At 41.9% G+C, this 17458-nt stretch overlaps 1 protein-coding gene across 2 annotated transcripts in view; it reads left to right on the forward strand.

Moving 5' to 3' along the window:
- Positions 1-17458, forward strand: part of NEGR1 (neuronal growth regulator 1) — a 552031-nt gene that overhangs the window by 313707 nt on the left and 220866 nt on the right. For both annotated transcript variants that reach the window (XM_034780292.1, XM_034780293.1), the window contains exon 3: positions 8675-8800. In XM_034780292.1, the coding sequence (XP_034636183.1) occupies positions 8675-8800 (126 nt within the window). The remainder of the gene's footprint in view (positions 1-8674; positions 8801-17458) is intronic.

Raw genomic sequence — 17458 nt, forward strand, 5'->3', positions numbered from 1 at the left:
CCAGGGCTTTGTCAAACCGGGCCTTAAAAACCTCTAAGGATGGAGATTCCACTACCTCCCTCGGTAACCCATTCCAGTGCTTCACCACCCTCCTAGTGAAATAATGTTTCCTAATATCCAACCTAGACCTCCCCCACTGAAACTTGAGACCATTGCTCCTTGTTCTGACGTCTGCCAGCACTGAGAACAGCCGAGCTCCATCCCTCTGAAACCCCCTTCGGGTAGTTGAAGGCTGCTATCAAATCCCCCCTCACTCTTCTGTTCTGCAGACTAAACAAGCCCAGTTCCCTCAGCCTCTCCTCGTAAGTCATGTGCCCTAGCCCCTGATCATTTTTGTTGCCCTTTGCTGGACTCTTTCCAATTTGTCCACATCCCTTCTGTAGTGGGGGGCCCAAATCTGAATGCAGTACTCCAGGTGTGGCCTCACCAGTGCTGAATAGAGGGGAATAATCACTTCCCTCTATCTGCTGGCAATGCTCCTATTAATGCAATTTTGCTTGGCTTGTCAGAGAGATGATGAAATGACAACTTGAAGATTAATAGACTTGGATCTGCAGATATTCACAGTGACATATGGGTTTTTTAATACTGAAAACTAACCTATCTACAATAAGAACAAGGAGTGGCACCTTATAGACTAGCAAATTTATTTGGGCATAAGCTTTTGTGGGCTAAAACCCACATCATCAGATGCATGCAGTGGAAAATACAGTAGGGGAAAAATTAGTATGGGGAAATAGTTGGTCCTATAACACCATCATACATTGGCCAAACCAGACAGTCCCTATGCAAAAGAATAAATGGACACAAATCAGACGTCAAGAATTATAACAGTAAAAACCAGTCGAAGAATACTTCAACCTCCCTGGACACTCAATTACAGACCTAAAAATCACAATTCTTCAACAAAAAAACTTCAAAAACAGACTCCAATGACAAACTGCAGAACTGGAATTAATTTGCAAACTGGTCACCATTAAATTAGGCTTGAATAAAGACTGGGAGTGGATGGGTCATTACACAAACTAAAAATTATTTCCCCATGCTAATTTTTCCCCTACTGTTACTCACACCTTCTTGTCAACTGTTTGAAATGGGCCATCCTGATTATCACTACAAAAATTTTTTTTCTCCTGCTGATAATAGCCCACCTTAATTGATTAGTCTCGCTAGAGCAACCCCCATTTTTTCATGTTCTCTGTGTGTATATATATATATATATATATATATTATATATATATATATATATCTTCCTACTGTATTTTCCACTGCATGCATCTGATGAAGTGGGTTTAGCCCATGAAAGCTTATGCCCAAATAAATTTGTTAATCTCTAAGGTGCCACAAGTACTCCTCATTCTTTTTGCTGATACAGACTAACATGGCTACAACTCTGAAACCTGCTACCTACAATATTTATTTTAAAAATAAAGGCATAAGATTCTGTTCCCACAAAACTGGACGGAAAATTTCTTCCTCTTTCCATTTGTGATGGGGTATGTGAACCCTACACTGGGATAGAAGTGGTTAAGGAGCAGTTTTAGGCCCAAGTGCCCCTGCCCCATCACACCTGCAGAGCCTGCTCCAGCTGGAGAAGGAATTTAGATAGCTCAGAAAGGAGGGGATAGCAGATAGGGTAGAAGAATGGACCTATCCTGAGAGTTCCTGAGTAAGGGTTCAGCAGGAGTCCTTGCTGCATGGAGTGGGGCTGCAGTGGTAGCTCCCCCAGGATTTGGAGGGGGGACTAGCTTGTCTTTAAGGGTTAACGAACCGTTTACTTTATCTTTTCTTTGATTGTTTGTGAGACTGTGACCACAACCCTGGAGTTGGAAAGTAAATGGTAGAAAGTGGCTGAGGGAGGCAGTTTTGGAGCTCTCCTAGGGGCTTAATATTGCTGCCAGTCATAGGGCCCTGGGTTGAAGCCTGGTAAAGAGAAAGGGCTGAGCTCCCATACCAGCCAGCCGCAAGTGTGGCATAAGCTCCCCACACCTTGAGATAAGACATTATAAGAGCTGAAGTAAGGGTGTGAGGTCTTTGGGAACCCAGAGTTGGGCAAAAAGCTCCTTTTGGGGGAACATTGGACTTCTGTTCTTTGCTGGGCACTGTTACCCCGGAAAAGGGTAGACTTCAGTGGTGACCTGGCGAGAGGCCGAGTTACTGTCTACTGTAAGAGAGGCAGCCACCATGTCTGAGAGACCAACGGCAGGGAATGCTAGGGACAGGGGAGAGTTGTGACACAGGGACCTAACCACTAGGCAGTACCACCGATAAGCCCCAGGCCCATCACATCATTTAGCAGTAAGTACATTTTGATGACATGTAACTTGTTTAATGAACAAAAGTGATATGTGCAGAACAATTTAAAGTATTTCAAATGTGGTTACAACCTGTATTACTTCATGGATCCCCTCCATCACCACCACTAAGACCATTTTAGTTGCCCAAACTCATTTGTATTCACTTAGGGTGCACTGTGCTGTTTGTGGGGTTTTATTTATTTATATTTTACTAGTACTATGTTGTGCACACATGGGGGCAGCTTTTGGTTGACTATGTCCATATGCACATGGCAAAATAACTGGGGCTAGCAGTCAGAATGTTTTGGTGGAAGTTGGACACATAGGTCCTAGGCTCAGAGAGACTCATTCTGAAGCCCTCCACATTGTGGAAGAGTATAAACAAAGTGGGCCATCAGTGAGATGGGCATAGTCCTTATGCATGTACATGTGTGCAACTCTCTTGATCTAGCAATGATCGCTAAACACGATTCTTGTCAGAGTTAAGCAGCAAGAGTAAGGGTTGCACGTTTGGAGCCTTGGATTTTGATTTGGGGGGGGGGTCTTCCACTATTATGCTGCACTTAAATTGTAAGTCTCCACAAAGAAAATCAGCTACTGAAATAATCCTAGTGATGTAAGTAATTAATAAACTAGAAATGTATGCAGTGTTGTTGTAGCTGTGTTGGTCCCAGGATATTAGCGAGACAAGGTGGGTGAGGTAATATCTTCTATTGGACCAACTTCTGTTGGTGACATAGACAAGCTTCTGAACTTACATAGAGTTCTTTCTTCAGGTCTGGAAAATGTGCTGAGTGCCATAGCTAACTACCAGGTTGGAACAGATTGTCTAAGGACATTTCCCAGACCTGAAGAAGAGCTCTGTGTAAGCTACATTTCCCAGACCTGAAGAAGAGCTCTGTGTAAGCTTGTCTCTCTCAGCAGCAGAAGTTGGTCCAATAAAATATATTACCTCACCCACCTTGTCTCTCTTAACTAGAAATGTCTATTAAACTTCCATCTTGTTTCTGGAGTTGTATAGACTGAGAAGTGGTGCTTTTCTTATGCAGTGCAGTTTTGAAAAGTGCTGAAGCGTATTTTTTCAAAGATGTTATTCTGTATATGGTATCTGTAGGCCAGATTCAATAAATTCTCCATCCACTCTCTCTATTCTGAAAGCCTGTACAAGGCTGCAAAATTGATTTGTGTGCATTTTTGCAGCCTTACATAGGCTCTTGTGGCAAAGAAGCTGGACTGTGTTATTTTTATTGATTCTTGTCCTGTGTAATTTTTATAGATCTATTTGACCAAACTTACCCTGGTACGTATTGTTAAAATAATTTTGAATGGTGCAATTCAAAACATCAAAACCAAATGGTGGCTACTATTCAAAATTTAATAGTTAATCATACCCTACGTTTGTAATAACTGAGGCTCGTAGGGTAGATGTAGTCAAACTAGCTTACGAACATGCTTCTATAAACCAAGGATATTTGTACCCCAGGTCTTGGGTAAAAGAACATGTTATTGCATTGATGTACCATACACCAGCATTCATTGCATTACTTCCTTTCTCAGCTGTTTATGGGGTAGTTCAGGCTTTCATGTTCAGTTCACACTATGCCTAGCAACAGCTATGAAGAATTATCAGGCTCTGTTTTCCCTCCGAGCTGCTGCTAGCAATGTCACATGGCTTCCCCAACCTTTGTTTCTCTCTCCAGACTTTGTTTCCCTCTTTTCCTCCCGAAACAGGTTCCCTCACGACTGCCTGCCCTGATCGGTTGCTTTTATTGTATTAGCATGGAACTGCCTTACTCCAAACTCTACAGAGAGGGCAGATGCCTGGGAACTTGGACATTACCTTTTTTAGGAATTCTACTTACCTTCCCCATACAGCTTTTTTTTAGGATTAAATTTGAAATGTAAATCCATATATCTGTAGTAATTTACTTTTATTATTATTTATTTATTTATTATTTGATTTTCATGGTAAACTATGGTCTTAGACAGCCAGACACACATTCTGTCTGAATTCTCAATATTTATAGTCTCTAGCTGATGCAGAATTCAACATCTGCAAAGAATGGTACACAGTATCTAGCAGATGCTGAGTCATTCAAGCAACTTTTCAGTGAGTAAATGCCTGTGATAAAAGAATGTTTACAAAATATAATTGTACAACACAGCCCCAGCTGCTGCTATTATGGTTACCACTGTTTACAACATAGAAATGTAAAACTGATTTTATTTTTTTTTATTTTATTTTTTTATTTCTTGGCCCTCTCCTTTCAAGGAAACATAGCGGCTACCCATCAAAGACAACTTGGTTTCATTTTCTCTGATGTATGCAGTTTGTGGGGTGGCACTGTCCAAGTCATTTTTAAAATACATTGAGGGGATAATCATAAACTATTCTTGAATCAGCTGTTCTTGGTTGAACTGGGTAAATGGCCAAGAAGAATTTATGGGCCAGATCATGGATTTGTGGTGCATGTAGTCACAAGCAAGAGGGGAACTATGAGGTACTGTGCCATTCCAGTTTGGCTCTCTTCAAACCCACTAGTACAGAATTTATATGGGTTCTCTGTGTACTGAGCAGTGGAATAAAATTAAAGGCCATGTTTAAAACCAGAGGTGTGGTCCATTGTTTTACCCTAAATACCCGCTCCCCTAATCTACTTCCATCCTTTTTGGAAGGAAATGTGAAGGGTGGCAGCATTTGACCCCATATGTTTACAGCTATTTTACTACTGTGCGCATCGGGTCAGATTTTAGTTTTAACTAAGACACTTGTGTGTGATTTGGGAAGAGGGATTGGTGCAAAGGGGTAAGCTGCATCAGGACCTTTGAGAGCCAGCAACCCTTACTTGCAAGTGTGCAGGTCAGAGCAGGGGCGGCTCTAGGCACCAGCAAAGCAAGCACCTGCTTGGGGCAGCCTGTTTGCAGGGGCGGCAACCGGCAGGGATCCAGCCTGGGAGCTGAGAACCAACAGGGAGCCCTGGGAGCTGTAGTTCCTTGGTTAGCTCCCTGCCTATAGAGCCAGCCCTGGAGCAGGGAAAGAACTACATTTCCCAGCATTCCCTTGGCCGCTATCAACAGGAAAGGGAGGGGAAGGGAGTATGGTAGCTGAAACCTCATGCTGCAGCTTGCTGTGAATGGAGAGCTCACTGCTAGAGCGGGGTGGCACTGTGAATGGGGAACAAGTGTGCCCAAGGAGTAGAAGGCTTTCTCCCAGATATCCCCTTCAGAAGACATCCCCAGACTGGATTAGGGATACTGGTGTGACCTCACCTTGCAGCCCACAAAGACGGAATTGTGTGGACTAAATGGACAGTGCCCCTCTCTATCTGAAGCCAAGCAAGGGAGGTATGTGGATCCCACTAGAATTTAAAATGAAAAGTAAGGGAGGGGAGGCTCTGGATCTGGACAGCTTTAGATACAGTACCAGGCACATAGGAAGATTTCCACTTCTGAGCCATGGAAGCAGAAATTGACTTTTCCTCTCCAGATTTAGCTAATATTCAGAAAGGGAATCTAGCACCTGCCTTCCAGATTTGAACACCTCAAAATTCAGGAGTGCTCAAGCTCAATTTGGGCAGCTGTTACTTCATTTCTCCCAAATCAAATATACTGATCCACTGTAACTTGCTGTAAAAAAAGTAGGATAAAATTGAGCAAGAAATGCTTCCCAGTGTTTTTTAGGACTGGAATTGCTATTTTCAACAGCCATTGCCCCTTTTTTCTTTTTTAGTTTTATTTGTTTAAAAGGAAGAAAGTGATATTGCATTGGCAAATTCCCCATAGAAACAAAGAGTGGAACAAAAGAATAATATAGGCACCTCAAACCAGTCGCACAAGCTGAAAATTGTTTCACTTTACAGCAGTTCTGTAACCATATGGGAACCAACAGGGCCGGCTCTAACTTTTTTGCTGCCTCAAGCAGCAAAAAAAAAAGCGCCGCCCCGCCGAGCCCCCCACGCCAAGCACCACCCCGCCGGCACCCCCCCCACGCGCCGCCCCCCTGGCCCCCCCCCCCCCCCGCCGAGCGCCGTGCCGCCGGAACCCCCCCCAAGTGCCCCCTGCCGAGCGCCGCGCCGCGCTGCCCCCTGCCATCCCAAGATTGGCCGCCCCTTACCAGGTGCCACCCCAAGCATGTTGCCTGGTGCCTGGAGCCGGCCCTGGGAACCAATCCTGTCTGTGTTCTGTACATATCCAAAATTCCTGCTGAATGACCAGCCCTGGGTCACTGGTAACTTGCTCCCAGGGCTGGGGTGGAAGGAGAGTGCAGGTCGGGGGGAAGGGGAGATCCCAGAGCTGGGGCAGCATGGGGTGTGTGGGGGGGAGAGCCCAGGGCTGGGATGGCAGGGGGTGCAGATGAGGGGGGAGAGCCCAGGGCTGAGGCAGCAGAGGGGTGTGGGGGGAAGCCCAGGGCTGGGGTGGGGGCAGCCAAAATTTTTTTTGCTTGGGGCGGCAAAAAACCTAGAGCCGGCCCTGGGTCAGAGCCATTGGCCCACCCTTCTGCTGAAACCTCTTTGAGGCGTGGGGGTGACACTGCTGCTTGCTCTAGTGCAGGGAATGCAAGGGACTATAGTTGTGGCTGACACCTACACTGAATTTAGAAGGCTCCTTGCATCCATCTCAAGTATTATGCACCCACAGACGTCCAGTCACAATCCGTCCCATAATACACATAGAAGAGTGTTAATGACCTGGACTTCACTAGTTGCCAAACCCAATAATCCATATTTAAAAAAATGAGTCTCCCTTCTTAGCAAATATTAAATAGTGTTGCAGTGAGGTTCCATATTTAGTAACTTATATAGAACACTATAGTATATTTAACAGTACTGTATACAACCATGTGAAATACTGCAAACTGCAGTTATCAGAAACGGAACTTAAAGCATTTTTGGACAGTGTATTCTTGCTCTTTAACAATTGTTTATTCACTCACTGTTTCATAAAGGTTGTAATAATTAATGAGATTCTAATGTAATTTAAGGTTTCCTTAGCCCTTCTTCTTCAAAAGTAATGGTTAAGATATCAGGAATTTTTAACTAATATGATCCAACTATTTTGAGTGTTTCTGTACCTTAATAAGATTTAGGGAATAAACTAAATACTCAGGATCTTCTGAACATTTTCAGTATTTTGTGTCATTATGAAGGTTTTTGCTATTACAATGTTAATAAAGGAGGTGCCCAGTAAAGACAATAGATATTGTCCCCAAGAGAGAGGAAATCTGTTTTTCTTCATAAATATTTTTATTAAAAAAACTGAAATCTCATAATTATATTTTTTCCTGTAATACAAGCATATGCTTGCATTATGGAACAGTTTTGTTTGAAAACTGCATTTTTGGTACAAAAATGTAGCCATTGCTAAAGTTTCATCAAATTTACTAGAAGATGCAATGGTACCAAGGTGCCAGAATATGTCAGTTTTTGCATGTTTGACATTGAGAATGTGGCTGTACTCTGAAAAATGTTTGTAGAAATAGCACTATGGTGTTCCCTGTTGTTATTTTTCAATGACTTCCATACTAAAGGTACTTAATACATAAAAAGACACTTCACAAGTGAAAGCTCAGCCTGGATTCCAAAAGTCAAGTTTGGTTCTTGTCTTGCTGTGCATCATTACCAGTAATAAAGATTCTGCAGGCCAAATGTTATCCTCCCATTTACCCTTGTAAAACTCCATTGTCTTCAAGTTATGCCCTCACCGAAGCTTTCAGTTATACTGCTGAAGCCTTATTATATTCTGATTAGTCCTATAAATTGAATTTACTGAACAATTCTGCTTAAGATATACAGAAAGGAAAAAGAAATGCAGCTCACTCTCTCGGCTATATTGGCATTGCAGGACCAACAGGCGTAAAAAGCAATAAAAACTTACTTTACTCACTAATGTGAGGCGATATAACTCTAGATACACACAGGCAGCAGATGGAATGAATAGGAAAGTACTATTTTTGCATAATCATTTTTCAGAGAACAATAGCATTTTAATTTAATGTCCATTATGGACTAACATGAGCATGTCCGAATTTTGCCTAAACAAGAGCTACACTGGCAGATTGCTAGGAACCTGAGAGCTATTCCAAATTTTCATAAACTGGAGCAGATTGCAGTTGTTCTAATGTTTAATACGGAGCCATGAGCTGTACCTTTGTATAAATGATGGAATAGTTATGGTCACAAGTAAGCAATTCTGAACAAGGATTTGTTTGCAAAATACCATGAAAACCAATGTAGCTAAAAAATTATATATATATATATAAAAAAATCCCAACAGTTTGGACTTCAAGACATATGTCTGACATCTGAGGAAATGAATCACTCTTTTTCAATCTAATGCAAAATTCTTTTTTTTTAAAGTTTCTCATTGTTCCATTTCAGTTTCTCCGAAGATATCTCGTATTTCAACTGACATTGTTGTGAATGAAGGAAGCAATGTTACACTTACTTGCTTGGCCACTGGGAAACCAGAGCCTTCCATTTCTTGGAGACACATCTCTCCATCAGGTAAGCTCAAAACCTTTTTTAACCCAGAGTTTCTCTCTTTCAGGAAATCCATCGCCATTCATGTCTTTATAGATTAGGAAGTGACACCACTAGTTTTGTGTGCCCAGTTTAGGACAATTGGACCAGAGAAGGTGAGCACTCACAAACTCTAGCTGAAGTCAGTGAGGGTTGTGGGTGCTCAGCACCTGTTAAACTCAGGCCCTTAGACATAGGGTTAGACACACAAATTGAGATACCAAAAATTCAACTTCACTTTTGAAAATCTGGGCCTAAGTGACTTGTCTAAGGACACACAAGAGAGACATTGTCAGAGACAGGATGAGAGTTCCTGGTTCGCAGGTTATGCTCATTTCAGCTGACCATAGTAATCTATCAAACATTTCAAAAAACAAAGGAATCTTTCAGACACAGTTCTCTATACCTAAAAAGGAAAGATGAAATTTACAGCATTCTGATTTAATATTTTTTAATATTTCACTACCACTGAGCATTGTGATTATGCTGTTATACAGAATAGTTTATCAAAATGGTTTTAAATTAACGTATACATGAAAAATTGCAAACAAACATGCTATCTAAAGAAATAATTGTGATTCTGATTCCACTTATAGAATTCTTTTTATATTTTAAAGTAATTTTTGTATGTGACTAACAGAGTTAAACTGTTTTTAGTACGATAGAAAAAAATATTCTTCAGGGGCCTCTGAATATTCCCACTGATGGCAAGAGCACCTTATTGCAAGTTGTGTTCATAGAGAAGTGCTCAAGTACACTGTAGCTCCTTCAAGCTTTCGGTGCCTGGGCTGTATAAGGGAGTTCCACTCCTCAGCTGTTTCAGTGCCTGTCTCTCTCTGTTGCTGACTCCTGAAGGAACTTCACTTCCGTGTTTCAGAGCTTTGGCTCTGACAGTCCTCTGTGTTTTATGTCTAGCAGAATTGCCGTCCACTGCTAAATGGAAGTGGTACACAGCATTGGTGCTGGATCTGGAATGTTTTTATGTGGATATTTTTATTTATTTTAAACATAAAGGGTCTGTTCTACTCTCTCACTTATTTCAAAGAACTTTTCTGAAATCCATTGAGTTGTTTGGGAGTATGTTGTCATTGAATTACTGTCTCCCATTACTGGAGTATAAGACTGATTTGATGATTGTTCTGTAACTAAAATATTATATTTCCCTTTATTTACTTCCACATTAATTATTTAGTTTGAAAGGTTGCTGGAGAGATCACATTACTTGGCATTACTTTCTGGTTGCTTAATCAGATGTTTGGATACTTTTCATTTAGAATGGATGACTGAATGTGTTCCTATATTGACCAGAGTAATGGCAATTAATTACTGTATGTGGTGGAATATAGAATAGTGTGCCTAAAAGTGAGTCTGAGCAATAGTTTGCTTTACAAAACAAGATTTGAAAAAGTTACTATTGGCCTTTAAAACAATGACAATGAAATCTGTTTCAAGTGACCACTGATAAACTAGAAAAAATCAGTTGCATCATAAAGATGGTTTATAACTAAATGTCAATCAAAATAATATCAGAAACCTTGGGGAGACTTTAGAACGGTAGCTTTATATATGAAGTTGCTTATAGGAGGCACTCCTTAGGGTTCCCTGAAAAAAATGAATTACATTAGCTGAACCCTAGTGCCATCTTGCTAATGTCTTATAAGTGCTTCTAATTGATATTTTTTATTTTAGATGCAATCCCTGTGCAACCCCATTGGCTCAGCTGTTTATCTTTTCAACAGAGGAGCAGTGCTTTGGTTGTGTTTTAATTAAAACTTGTCACAGAGATTTTAATTTTACATTCTAGGTCAACTTCTTTATTGCCATTTGAGTTTTGGTTAACCTTGCCTGCTTAAGAGGAATCAGGAGCGAATGATGTTCAGAAAAAAGAATTCCTTAGAATAGGCAAGGTTAACCAAGCCTCAAATGGCAATAAAGAAGTTGACTAATTACGGCTTATTGCAATGTAACTTGCATGCTCTCTGAAACTCATTTAACTGGATAAAATGTATTTTCTAAACTACCAATAGTCAAATACAGACAAAAGCTCTGAAAAAATAATAATAAATATGTAACTATATAGTCTATACAGTATAATAATACTAAATATGTATCAGTAAATAATATTGTTAGAGCTACCTCCCTCCAGTTATAGCGCATTTCTGTTTGCAATCAAAATTTGGGTCACAAGCTTGTGTGGAGCCAGAGACTGAGAGGGCAGCAGAACCAGTGCACTCAGTCCATGGGGGAGGGAATATGTTGGGTTGCTTGTGAAAGACTTTTCCTTGTCTATCTAAAAGATATGTTCTAGCTCATCTAGAAGTTATGGACTTGATGAAATTTTATGGCTTGTGTGACACAGAAGGTCAGCCTAGAAATCATTATAGTCCCTTTTGGCCACGCAATCTATAAGTCTTTTAGCCAAGTAGTGTTAATGGTTTCCTGAAGGGGAAGCATCCAGACCATTCTTGTTCATTGCATATTATCCACAAGGTATTGCTCCCTTGTTAGGTTAGGTTAGTTGTCATGCTGTTGCTTGGACAGCATAGAGGACACCAAATTCATTATGTGCCTCCATGATGTTCTGTTCTGAGCCAAATTTAGTGTGTTACGGGATTGGATGCCTGTAAGGGACAGGTGTCTGTTAATGCTTCTCCAGCCATCATGTTTTAGATCTTCCAGGGGGTCTTTTACATTCTGCTTTTATTGGGTCAAAGTCAAAGATGACTCTCTCAGGGAAGTTGGAACACGTTTGGAGCAGATGACCTTAGAACCTTAGAGAGCGTTGAGTGCCAGTTGATCTTTTCAGTCATTTTGAGATGCTTCATTTGAATGGTGTCCAACTTCTTTTCAATCTTGACCGTGTGGTGTCTGTCCCATAGGTCAGAATATTTATAACTGAAACATTAAAGCTCTTTGGCACCGAAGCATCATATTGCTATTTACCAGTGTGTTCTATTTGTGAAAGTAGGTACTGATAACATATGCAGTGCAGGTTTCAGGTTCTTACTTGCCGCTACTCATGTTATTGACAACAGAGCCGAGGTAGGTGAAATCACCAATAGTCATGACTGTGTGGTCACCCACGAAGATGCTAGAGTCCTCAGTGTGTTTGCAAGTGCCACCTGGAAGAATTTTGGTTTTACATCAACTAAGTTTTGGGCTGACTTTTGCCACTGAGCTTTCCTAGGCTTTAAGTGTCATAACCAGCTCATCCATTGATTCAACAACTAGCACTACATCGTTGGCAAAATTGAAGTCAGTACGGTTTTTAACGTCAAGGTATATACCTAAAATGCATTTACTTGATCTTAGAGAGACAAGATGGGTGAGGTAATATCTTTTATTGGACCAACTTCTGTTGGTGAAAGAGACAGAAGTTGGTCCAGTAAAAGACATTACCTCACTCACTTTGTCTCTCTAATATCCTGGGACCAACACAGCTACAACAACCCTTTACTTAGTCTTATCAAGTACGTATTCTCTGATGCCATTAAAGAGTTCTGGGGTGGCATGCCTGACCTAATTAGTAAGAAGGTAGTTCTTTTCCCATTTACAAGAATGCAGTTTGAGGAGTCATCATATTAAAGAGAGAACGTTCTACAGAGTTTGTCAGGGAGGCATGTGAGTTTCAAGATCACTCAAAGTGATTCCCTGTCAATAAAGTCAAACGTGGCCTTGATACCCACAAATGCAATGTGAATGGGGTGCTTGAATTCTCATACCTTCTTGATAAGCTGGTGCACTGTGAAGATTTGCTTCATCATGGAACGACCAGGAGTGAAGCCAGCTTGAACTGATCTTCTCTTTCTTCTTAAGATATCAGTGGTTCAGGCCAACTAGATGGAAGAAAAACTTTCCCTAGGATGGCTAGAAGAGTAATGCTGTGATAGTAAAAGCAGTCTTTTTGCTGCCAGTAATGCCTTTTTGTCATTTGGACAGGTTCTCCAGATTACATTGAACAGTGTCTGCAGCCACAAAAGAATAGGTGGTCCAGTGCATTTTAACAGTTCTGCCAGAATTCCACATATTCCTATCACCATATGTCCCTTAAGCTCCCTTGGGACTAAATGAAAACTAGAATACTTCTTCAAATGATTTTCCATTGTTGAAGTGCATGTGCCCTATCTATGTGAGATGGTATGTTTTTTGAATAGTAGTGTCCATTAGGGCGACACCTGTGCCCTGGCCACTTACTCTTCCTGTAGTCAAGAATATAAGGGGTGGAGCAGCTGTAACCTCCATTCAGTTCCATGCAGCAGATGGCTGAGACAGAACCCTGCTCTGCATAAGATGGCTGATGCTGATGCTGTTCTACAGTTGTCTTTGTCCATTTGCATATATTAAAAACAAAACAAAACCTCTTAGACTTAGATTACTGATAGGTTTTCCTCCCCACACACACACACATGCACCACCTTGTAGAAGGATCTGCCCTGTACAATAATTCAAAATGGCTAGCATCAATTCCCTGTGGTTTAAGTTTGCCCCTCTTGTGATGAGGCAATACCTGTGAATGATGGCTATGCTCAATGCCTATTGTGCCTGGGAGAGGGATGTACTCCAGAGAATGGTTAGATTTGCAAGTCCTTCTCTGAAAGGACCCAGAAAGTGATGGAGGCAAAACTGAAACTTTTTCTCCTATAAAAGTCCATGCAAGCAATATCAAACCCTGGCAGACCCTCCAAGAAGCTCCAGCTACTGGGTCCATCTCAAACATCAAGTGTCTTGATGAGCCAAGATACCACCCCAGGTTCCCAGAAAACCTCTCATGGGCCCCACTCATCAGGCATCTCAGTGATGACTTCAGACAGGGGCCACAAGGAGTCCTGCTCTGATGTGTCTGCACCAAAACCCAAACTGGCACAATGGTCTCTACACACAACAAGGACTGTGCTGCCTCCAGTAGCAATAATAGGTGCTGACTACTATATCAAAGCCTCAAGCACTGTCAGTCTCTGCACCTGAAGCTCCAGCACAGTTTCTCCGTACCAAGAACCACTGCTTCAACTCCCACCACTGCCTTGGTACTGACCAAATTCTTACCCAAACTAGTTTGAGAGCTCTCTTCAGTGGCACCAATGCACTTCACAGCAACCTGAGACCTTTCATTCTGACCAGTTCTGGACTCATCTCTCACTAAAAGGCGGCAGGAGGTTATCTCTAAACCATTCCTAGCACTGATGCTACACAGAGCACACTGGATAGAACTGCCACTCTGCTAGAAGAGGTATATTTCTTTATCTCCCCAGAAGAAGAGGAACAAAGCAGACCTTCCTCACAAGAATATTCCCTTTCACTGTCTTGGGTAGCTCAATGTGAGTCTTTTGGAGATTTCTGAGAGGAATCCTTGAAGGATACCAGACCATGCAGGACCCATAGGGAACCCCCTACCTGCTGCCCACCCATGTTCTCACTACCCTAATTAACCATGGTCATACTGATTTCCCTGGGTAATCAATCCATGTGCTATGAAACCTGCATTTTCAACTGCACCCCACACAATGAATACAGAGGTCCCATTTTCTTAAGCTCCTCTCCTGTCCCATCCTCTACTGATGGAGAGTTAGGAGGAATATAATGGTGATGATTGCTCTTCTGATCCACAGCATCAGCTATCTGTAACCATCTCATCTTCCTCCCCAGTTGTAGTCATTATTCCTCTTCCATGGCTTCTATGGATAAGACAAAAGTCTTTCAGAACTTGCTAAAAAGAATGGTGGAGATACTGGATATCCCACTAGAGCCCATACAAGAGAAGCTCGGGATATTCTGCAACCTTCTACTTTTAGTGTCTAGCTATGGCCATCAGTTATGGACTGCTTGAACCTGCCAAAGTGATCTGGCATATTTCTAGCTAAATTCTAGCAATTTCTAAAAGAGCTGACAGAAGATGCCAAGTATCCACTAAGAGTTTTGAGTATTTTGTATCAATACCCGATACCCTGATTATTCATCAGCTCAGGAAAAATCAAGGCAACAAGGTCAGCATTCTTTATGAGAAAGATCCAAAGAATCTTTGGGAGGAAAATATATTCTTCAGTGAGCCTCCAGATGAGGGTAATGAACTATCAAGTGCTACTCTCAAAATACAACTTCCTCCTTGGGACAGACTTTTTAGTGAGGCTTCTGAAGTAGAAGCATCAGCATAAGAAATGAAGATCTCTCATGGCCTAAGTCCCAAAGAGAAAACACCAGAGACAAGAGTCTTTCTACAGACAGAGATGACAACATCCCTATTATCAGCAACAGTGGTCCTCCAAGTCCCCAAGCAGGAGACAGTAATTTCATTGGTGGCAGCCCTTTCTGTCGTCTTTGCTGCCCCACATTCTGGGGCTTCTAGCAAGAACCGTTTTGAGGTGCATGTTTGGAGCCTGACTGGACCACCTTTTGGATCCTCTTCCTTTCAACCCATCCACTGGCAACTACTTTCTTCCTCAGGAGACATGGACTGGGATAACCTCAGACTGGTGGGTCCTCAAAATAGTCAGCATAGGGTACCCCACCCTAGTTTCAAGCTGTGGCAACCCATCCCACCTTCTCCATCCCTTTTCAAGGATCTTTGTCATGAGACACTGTTGAAGCATCTGGTAGATTCCCTTATACAGCTGGGAGCAGTGAAATAAGTATCCCCAGAGGTCAGGAGCAAAGGATTTTATTCCCACTATTTCCTAGTCCCAAAGAAGAAAATGGGGTGGACACCCATCCTCAACCGTAGATATCTCAAGGCCTTCATCCATTGTTTCAAATTCTGGATGGTTACCCTAGTCTCCATAATCCCTTCCTTGGATCTTGTGGTTAGTTCGTGGCTCTCAGCTTCAGAACACATACTGCCATCTTTCAGTATACCCAGTTCACATGAAGTACCTGAGATTCTTAGCTGGCAAATCTCACTGTCAGTACAGAGTCCTACACTTTGGCCCCATAAGACTTCACCAAAGTTCTGGCAGTCATTGCTGAGTAACTGAGGATACAAGGAATACAGGTTTACCCCTAATTTGACGATTGGCTGATATGGGGAAAATCCCCCCAGCAAATGTACAACTCCCTTCAAAAAACATTAAACCTCTTTCTATTCTTATTGTAGAAAACATCTGTGGCAACAGGTAATTCCCAATAAGCTGAAACATCTCTCAATGATTCATTTTTATCAATCAATCAATGAAGACATTTTTAATAACATGTATCCCTTATAAATCACAAGTAGTCTTTTTCTGGACATCTGGACAATTCTCCATGGGTCAACAGGGTCAGGGTAAAAATATTATATACATTCCACCATTTAGTCACACACTATATTTAACCTAAGTACAAAGTCCCTGGAAGCACAAAAACTAGAATTATAGCTACAACACACTTTGTTCAAAGAATCATGGGGTTTTATATACAAAGAATTATGGGAATACAAAGAATCGTGGAGAGTCTGATTCATTTGCTAACAGCAGGAAACCTTTAATCAGACTGGTATACAAGACCAAATGGAAGAGATTTTTCTGTCTGGGTAGTTCAGCAAAAAATGTCACCATTGACAACTTCAATTTCTGCAATTCTGGAATAACTACTTTCCCTGAAACAATTGGGATTGTCCCTCAGTTCTATAAGGGTGCACTTGGAAGTGATCTCTGCTAGTCACCCTCCCATTCAAGGCCACATGATCTTCGCTTATCCACCTCTGGTAATGTTTCTAAAAGGGCTCACCCATGTTTTCCCACCAGTCAGGGAACTCCTTCCTTCTTGCAATCTTAACCTGGTTTTGACTGGACTATTTAAGCCTATGACTATGTGCTCTGCTTATCACCCGTCTATGAAAACCACCTTGCTGGTAACCACCTTGCTGGTAGCCAAAACTTGGAAAATAGGGGAGATTCAGGCCCTCATAATGGGCCGCCCTTACATGTTCTTTTGTAAGGACAGAGTCACCCTTAGATTCATCTGAGGTTTCTGCCCAAGGTAACCAATGACTTTCACATCAATCAGTCTGTTCACTCCTGTTTTTTCTCCCTAAACTGATTCTGCCACAAGTGAAATGAATCTCCACACACTGAAATAATGAGAGCCTGGTATTTTTATTTAGAGAGGACCAAGCTGGCTAGGTGCACACCTAAACTCCTTGTGGCTTTTGCTGAGAGGGTTAAGGGACAGCCCTTGGCGGGGCAATCGTCTCAGAGGCTGTCCAAGTGGGTCTCAGATTGTCTTGTTATGCTATAGCTAAAAAGGATGATCCTGGACAAATTAGGGCTCATTCCACTAAGACTGCAGCAGCTTCTGCAGCCTGTCTAGGTAGCATCCTCACATCAGAAATGGTTAAGGCAGCAACATGGAGTTCTAGACACACATTTACCACTCACTGTTTCCTGGTTCCAGCATCCAGCTCAGATGCTAGTTTCAGTAAGATGGTCCTGCAATCTCTATTCAAATGGGACTCCTCTTGCCCATGTCCAGTGAATCGGCATGTGATTGTTGGACACCAGCAGTGGAATCTGTGTGGACGATCACTCAGAGAAAGAAAAGTTACTTACCCAACAGTAAGTATGGTTCTTTGAGATGTGCTTTCCAAAGATTCCACAACCCACCCTCTGTCCTCGTTAGCCAGAGTCCTATTCTTATGGGATTCTAATTAACAAAGGAACTGACTGCAGGTTGCAC

The sequence above is a fragment of the Trachemys scripta genome, chromosome 8, assembly GCF_013100865.1.
Source record: "Trachemys scripta elegans isolate TJP31775 chromosome 8, CAS_Tse_1.0, whole genome shotgun sequence".
Lineage (NCBI taxonomy): Eukaryota > Metazoa > Chordata > Testudines > Emydidae > Trachemys > Trachemys scripta.